Raw genomic sequence first — 8,081 nt, 5'->3', positions numbered from 1 at the left:
ACATTTTTAAAAAATATATATATTTAGTAGATAGATACATATATGTAGATACAAGCACATATTAATTCACCAAGACTGGGCTAAAAAGGCAAAATAAATGTCTGAAAAAATATTGTTTGTGGGAAAACTCAGGTTTTTTGTTTCTTGCTCAGTGTTCCTTGGCTGTTCATTTGAGTAATCAGCGTTCTTTTACCTGCCCAGACTGTTTGGTATGGTGAGAAGCCTGGAAACTTTTGTTTCCTGTGACATCTCTTCAGGCACACTTGAGATTTGGAGTCAGATGAACCTTAGGGTATTATCTTTCATTCTTTTTGACTGTGTCCTGGTTTTGATGAGATAGAATTATAAAATCAGTTTTCTATTCAGGAAAGCTGCATTTCTGCAAAAAATTACAATACTTAATTTCATGGGAACAAAGTGATAAGACACTGTGTTTTAGTTTTCAGCCGCAACTGGTGTGTGGTGATCAAAGTTGTCATAGTTTAACCCAGCAAGCCGTCACTAGCTCACTCCCCACCTCCCCAGGGCAGTGGAAGAGAACTGGAAAAAAGGTCAGAGCACTCATGGGTTGAGATAAGTAGAGCTTAATGATTAAAATAAACCAAATTAAAATAATATAATAATAATGAATTGTAATAAAAATAGGAACAATGATAATAAATCAATCAAAGGTATACTCATCTCACAAAGCAGTCACTGGCCTTGCGCCAGTGAAAATGCAATGATCAATGACAGGGGAGGGGTAAGCCTCAGGAACCAAACCAGCTAAACCTTCCAGAGATGGCAGCCATCGAGAAAAGAGGGCAGTCTCCAGCGAACTCCTCGGTATATAGTCAGTGTGATGTTTATGATACAGGATACTTTTTGTTGGCTAGCTTTGATCACCTGTCCTGGAAAGGCCTGGGCTTTCACTCCCAATGCCCTCTGCTTGTGCAGAGGAAAAGGGAAAAAAACCCCTAACAATTGGTAGCACGGGTGCAGGCAAAAATTGAAAAACAATGAGTCCTTGAAATGAAACCATTGCTTGATTCCTTGGCAACAACCAAAACATCGGTATGTTATCGCACCATTCTCAGTCACAGATCCAAAACAAAGTCTCACTAGCTGCTATGAAGAAAAACAACTTTATCCCAGCTAAACCTAAAACAAAGTGTCTTACCAAGTTGTTTTCAATAAATCAAACACCACAAGCATCTCAGAAGTGTAGCTCTGCTGAACAGAAAATTGATTCTATGATTCTGTCCCAGCAAAACCAGGACAAAGATCTTTAGGAGTTTTGAGTTAACAAGTGCAGAAGCTGGGGGAAGCGAAAGCCGGGTCACACAGAATCACAGAATCACAGAACGTTAGGGATTGGAAGGGACCTCAAAAGATCATCTAGTCCAATCCCCCTGCCAGAGCAGGAACACCTAGATGAGGTTACACAGGAAGGCGTCCAGGCGGGTTTTGAATGTCTCAGTTGACCCCAAGCTGACCCTAAGCTGCCCAACAAAATTTTTCCATACCGTAAATGTCATGCTCACTATTAATTGGGGAGTTTGCCAGAAACGACCCTTTTTCCTCAATGGCTGTTGACTCAGAAGAGTCTTGCCTGTCAGTCTACTTTTGAGGCCTACAGCCCCACTTGTTGTGACTATCATAGCTTGTGACCACTATATCAGCTGAGTAAAATTCTGTGTAGTGTGTATTAATATTGCTATTAATATTGGTTTTTATTCAACCCACAGGTCTCCTTTCCTTTTCCTGATGCCCTTCCTTGGGTAGGGAGGAGCCTTTGGGTTATGGAATAACTGTAGATATAAACCATGACAGCCAGGCAGGCTGGTGAGAATTATTCAGACAAGAACCTTATTAAAAAAAATAAATAAATAAAAATGTGTACAGCAAAATCAAGACCTTCTGGGGAAATTTTTACATTGAAAATGCATTCTTTTTAAACTAGTTTCATATCAGGGCATTGTTCTATTAGAGAAGTCTTGAACAGTTTTGGAGTGTCACCCTAGTTATATAAATGCACTTTACAAGTTCAACAGCTTATTAAAAATTAAGTATGCCAGTAAGGTAGAAAGACTTTAATTACATACTACAAACCACTTTACCTTTTGCTAATTTTAAGAGATCGCATAGCTGGCATTTTAGAACCACTGTGTGACTCTTTAACATTATAGGAAAATGACAGTGTGATGTAACATGATCCTTTTGATCTTTCGAGACTATTAATAAAAAGTAGATTATATTCAAGGTAACACTTCATGGGTTACTTTTTTTGAAGAAGGAGGTTAAAATATTTTCAGCTTGATTCGTGCTCTGTATCCAGATTTATAAGAGCTCTATCCTTTAGCTTTATGTGGTATCCACACTTTTGAGGAGCTACTTCTTTGCTGATATACTGTGCTATTTGTATAGCAGCAAGACAGACTTTCTGGCAGTTTAGCCCAGTGTTGAGCAGCCATTTGCCTTTCCTCTTCATCTTGTTCTTATTTGCCTGTGTCAGTTGAATATTTCACTTCACTTTCAGTGGGAGTACATATAAGAACCTTTAGTATTGTAGCTTATATTGACTTCCTAGATTCTTCTACACCTTTTAGGACCCTTAACCCTTTCATCCTCTCTGCAACTGCATACCTTTCATCACTTCTCTGTCTTGGGGAGCATGGTGCATAGCTTTGCTGCACAGCCACATGGCATAGTGCAGAGTCCTGGATCCTGCCCCAGCACGGCTGTAGTACAGCTGTGGAGTTCCCAGTCTCTAACATCTCTGTAGCTTCCTTCTCAATACTACCTCAGTTGCCTCTGTGTTTAACTGCCTTTCTGGGCAATCTCAATACATTTATTCAATTTTCTCATAACATCTAACCAAGGGACCAGCAACAGAAATAACCTGCTCTCACCTTTTCATATCTGCTGTGCTGTCTAACGTTTCCCTGATCTGTGAGAAAAAAGATGGGGCCTTGATTTCTACCTGGAAGCCAGTTTGAAAAGTCCAGTTAATTTCTAAGGATTTTGGATTAAATATGTTTATACCATCCTACCTCTCTTGAACAGGATTTGCTTAACCAGGAGCATCTGTCTTCTCTTCCCCTATGCATTAGGTGAAGGGAGAGAGCTAAGCATGATGCCAGAGGCCAGAAGGCCTGTTCCTGCCTCAGGCCGAGCACTGCAGTGGCCTTCAGGACTGCAATACAGGGCTGTAGCTGCAGAAGCACTGGGTTTTACTGCTGGCTCTGCAGTCAGGGTTGGTGTCCCCTGTAGTTTGTATGTTCCTTTTTTGCTGGGCTTTTTAGGCGACTGCTCTGGCTCCTCTAAGGAGTCAAAGCTGTGACCATGTCAGAGAAGACTGCTGGTGGGAGTATTGCACCAGTAGAAAGGGTCTTGGGAGCTGATAGCTGAGAACTGGAGGCTTTCAAAATCCCGTTTTCCAGCTCTGACAAATAAACCCTTCCTTGTCCTAAATGCTTTAGTGTTGAACTTAGACTGTCTGGTTTATTAACATGCATCTGCTGCTTTAATGCAAACCTTTGTGTGGATCTGTAAGCATAAAAACTGTCTGTTTTAAGCAAAACAGGTTTATTTTCCTGATTGCCAGATATTCCCCACAGGCAATTATCTGGTAGGACAGAGGGCAGCAGGTACCTATTTGTTTATACATTTAGAAGAGTGGCCAGACTTTCAATGTGTTGTGGTTCACATCTGTAATAGTGGGGTCAGCAGCTGGGAGACAGGCATCTGTGCAAAGCTTTAATGGATCCAGCATATCCAGTGCTAATTGAGAAAGAAAACCCTAAGTCATTAGGAACTTGATTTATGAGCTGTTAAAGTTCTCTCTTTCTTTTCCCTTTCATTTGTCACATTACTTTGGCAAATAAATTTACCTAGTCATAGTGGAAATGATGCTTTACTGATGTTGAAACATCCATCAATGCCTTCCAAGCCTGTGTGGAAAGTTTGAAAGCAGTCTGTAGGCTGACATTTCATTAATTTGCCAGTGGATGGATTCCCAAGTAACAGGCATGGAAGGAAAGCATTCTAGCAAGCATTTCCAGATAGGTGCTTCAAGTAAAAAAAAAACAACCCAGTGTCATCTGTCTGTGAGCTACCATATCAAAAACTCAGCAGCATCACTGAGATTAAGTTTTTTGATCTTTCCACCTACTTTGGAATTGTGGTGATCAAAGTAGAAAAGCTGCAGTACACTAGGGCAAGGCAGAGCCTTCAGCCTTTTCAGCCAGTGATAAAGATGCATCCCATTCACACTCTTTTTCCAGCTCACTGTCCTTGTTGTTTGTGTATCATTTTACCTTTTACAACATAAATGTACTAAGATTTTATTTGACATACCACTTTTCTCACAAACTTCTTGGTTTAGTCAATACAGATAAGTCTCTAATCATTCCTAGATTCCTTCAATTTAAATCTGTTGACAAAAACACAAATGGAATATCTTGTCAAAAGATGGGCCATTATGCCAGGCACAAATGTAGCAACTTCAGCAGAACATCCTATGTCACATTTGCCTCCTATGTCCAGACATTATTAAGATAGCTGCAAGTGAAATATAATGCAATACACTAATGACTAGATAGATAAATATATATGAATGGTAGTTATTATGATACTATTATAATTTATTATAATTCCCACAGAATTTATGGTCATATATTACAAAACACTTTGTCAGCATTACTGTGACAATATGTCAGAGAATTGAACACTGCTTTTATATATTGAATGATTCCTTTTTGCCTTCTTATGACTGAAGTACTCTTCTTTTTCTTATATTCATTATGTGCACTTGTGCCATTTGTAATTGGCAGGCATGGAGGCAATGCTGAATCATTTATTGAGGTTTAATTTAGTAAAGTAACAATAATCACATATCCCATTCAAGTCTCACATTGTCCCTTGGTTTGTGCCTTCCCCTTGCCCCTCTTTGGGACTGCTGTGCTAGTATGGGAAGACCTTTCTCCCTTGAGGGCTTGTTCCATCTGCTGTATAGTCAGTCTACATGCTTCAGTCAGCTAGCAGAAACTGCTCTGCTTAACACATTTTTGGTAGACTCAATACCACCAGGTGTTTCTTGTAAGTGCTGCCAGTCTATAAAGCTGGAACTAGAGCACTGTGGTTTCTGCTACTACTCAGAAGAATTGCTGGAAGATGCAGAGCTGTGAGAGACAAAAAGAATCTGTGCCTATCAGAGTTTCTGCTTACTCAGTTCTCAATCAATTCCTTAATAATGTGAGGAATTTGATGTTGTGATTGCACCTGGCTTAGGCACCTGCCTGTATCCTTAGGCTGTGTGGATCCCAAAGGATGCACCTGTTTATAGTAACCGAAATTATCTGGCAGGCTCTTCTACTGGCATATCTCCTATGCAAATATCTAAAAGAATAGAGGCATAAATTTGCTGTTTAGTGATGACACATTGTTAGGTGTCAAAAGGAATATACAGTTTTTAGGCCTGTAGCACAGCATGTCTTCTGTTGCAGAAATACTACTCAGATGCCTTAATGGATAAAGGTGCATTTTCCTGTGGATTTTAACCAAGACTCTAAGCACCTGTCAGGCCTTCCTAATGAAGGCTCTGATTAATTGTCTGGGTAATGCATCGCATACATGACCTATGCTGCTGTAACAGTAGCCAGAATTATAATAGGATGCCTCTTCCCTATAGTTCTACTGTCAGGTGGATCACCTTTCTTTAGCAGGAATTTTTCTGATTCCACTTTGGTTCTGGTATAACAAATTCAATCCTAACTGCCAGACTGTGAACTCAGTCAGGTTGCTGCTGAAACTAGTAGCTGTATATCTGTGCTTAGTAATTTTTGTGGATGGGGAAAAAAAAAGGCACAAAGTTTTGAGGTACACTCTGTGTGAATTGAGCAAGACTGCAGTAATTCAGTCACTGTGGAAATTTGGCCACATTGTCTGTTCCAAAAACAATTTCTAGCAAATGAGAGAAGTTATAACAATATCCATTATTCATAATCTCTGCATTACACCTCATAAAAATGTGCATGTTTGCATTATTTCATATTTTTGCCAGTTAATTTGTGTTTTCTATCCATGTTCAATTTGCATTCATTAACTCATAGTTTGCTGGTAAGTGTGTTCTTTCTATACATGTTCAAAAAAATTCTTTAATTCAATTTCTCTGTTTCTTCTCATACAGTCTCACAGCCAGATATGCAACTCAGTCTAATCACAGTGGAATTGCAACCAGTCAAAAAAAGACTTCTAGGTCAGTTAAATATCTCTAATTTATTGCTTGTTAGTGATACTCAAGCAAGTATGTGCCCATTGATATTTTATTCTTTGAACATAAGCAGACTTTAAACAATATGTATTTATGTTATGCGTGCAAGCTTCGCAACAATGAGCTTTGCCATGAGAAAGCCTTGTATGGACTGGAAGAAGCTGATTTGTACTGTATTATCAATATTTCTGGTTGTTATGTATCCTGCATCTTTGTATCCTGCATGTAAAATATTGGATGTGAAAGATTAGTTGGTGATTTTAGTGCTCTCTACTCTCTGGCTCAAATCTTTACTTTAGTCACGAGTGGAAAGAAGTTTGGGAGTCCATCCCAAATCCCACTTGATGCTTTGCATGTATCACAAACCCACCTGAAAGGCTGAGTTCACAGAGCCAAGTTGCCAGAGAAGCAAAACAGAGCATAAAAAAAGAACCACTTCCAAGACTTCTGCTCCATCAAGAGTAGCCTGCACACAGTCCCCACTAATGAGATGCTTTGTTTTGGCAGTGAATTTGACAGAGCTGTGTGTAGGAGCTGACCTGTTTCAGATTTCATCAGCACTTTTAGTTTATCATTTCCATGAGCACTAAAATCTACAAGCCAGATTGCAGAAGAAAGAAACCAAGGTCTAAAGCTTACTGTTGTTTCTAGCTTTTTTTTTTTTTTGTGAGGGATAATTAATGTGTTCATTAATTATACCTTTGCTGTACAGTTCATTGGTGAGAACCATGAACTCTAAATTGCATAATCTACAATAAAGATTTCATTTTGCAGTATAGCGCACTAACCCAATGTGAGTTGCTGGTGATAGCTTGGAATGAGCTATACCACGGTCCAGTTGCTTTGCACCTGCATTTATAGGTCTTCGGTTTTCGTTATTGCTGATGCTCCTGTCTTGTCCACATTCAACATGTCGGGGTTAACAGTCTTACTGTCTAATACTTTAAATCTGTGGCAGTGTTTCCGAAGCCTGTGCAGAGGTATGTGACTTGTCCCTTATTTGTTATTCTCCTCTTTGCATTTCCTTAGCTGCTTGACATGATTCTGCAAGAGCAATTTAAAACCTGAATTCTATTAAAAAAGACAGCAAATGAGGTAAACTGGAAAGTGTGTAGAGCAAATGACCTCATGTATAATGTGCTTACTGTGACAAGTTCTCAAATTCTGGAATGCAGAATATATGCAAAACTATTTTATATTTTAATAGAACATATGAGTTTCCAGTGTTGCACATGCCTTCTCATTGCTTTTTTCATTACCTTTGACAAATGATCTCAGGGCTCTTACTGCCTGTCAAATTAGGGTAATGAGAAGGAGCAAATGGATTTTTAAGTTTGTTTTAGTGCATTCTTCAGGGAACAGAAGATCACTCAAATTCATGGGTCATGGTAAAGGTTAGCATGCGTACAGCTGCAGAGCAGAGACAGTCTGCTCTGGGCTCGGCACAGAGAATCGCAGGGCAGGCTGGTGGCCAGAATGAGCCATAAAAATAACTAATGGATCTGAGGCTTAAATTGGTAAAGGAAGAGAATACAGAGCTGTTTACACATATTTGCTAATGAAAAGAAAATTATTTGAACATTTCTGTTATACCAGTATATTAAACAAAAATAAGTTTGCAAGAAATCTAATGTTTTGTAGTTCTTTGTAACATGCCTTTTCTCCCTTCTGGTGCTGCTCTTTCTTAATATAGTGAAACTAACAGAATTCAGTAACTTCAGTATAATTTGTATTGCCACTATTAAAATCATCGTATCATTCTATTAAGTGAGAAACAGAAGAGAGTTATTATTCTCCTAGGGCAAAAGCCTCCTGCTGATTTGAGCAT

The 8,081-nt window shown here is 39.1% G+C and overlaps 1 protein-coding gene across 1 annotated transcript in view; it reads left to right on the top strand.

Moving 5' to 3' along the window:
* Positions 1–8,081, top strand: part of NAV3 (neuron navigator 3) — a gene marked incomplete at both ends in the record, with an annotated part of 180,489 nt that overhangs the window by 38,800 nt on the left and 133,608 nt on the right. The window contains one exon of the mRNA XM_010194243.1: positions 6,170–6,238. Coding sequence (XP_010192545.1) covers positions 6,170–6,238 — 69 coding nt within the window. The remainder of the gene's footprint in view (positions 1–6,169; positions 6,239–8,081) is intronic.

The sequence above is a fragment of the Mesitornis unicolor genome, unplaced genomic scaffold, assembly GCF_000695765.1.
Source record: "Mesitornis unicolor isolate BGI_N332 unplaced genomic scaffold, ASM69576v1 scaffold2241, whole genome shotgun sequence".
NCBI classification, from domain to species: Eukaryota; Metazoa; Chordata; class Aves; order Mesitornithiformes; family Mesitornithidae; genus Mesitornis; species Mesitornis unicolor.
Note: the sequence above shows the minus strand (reverse complement) of the source record. Positions and strands in the feature narration are given on the sequence as shown.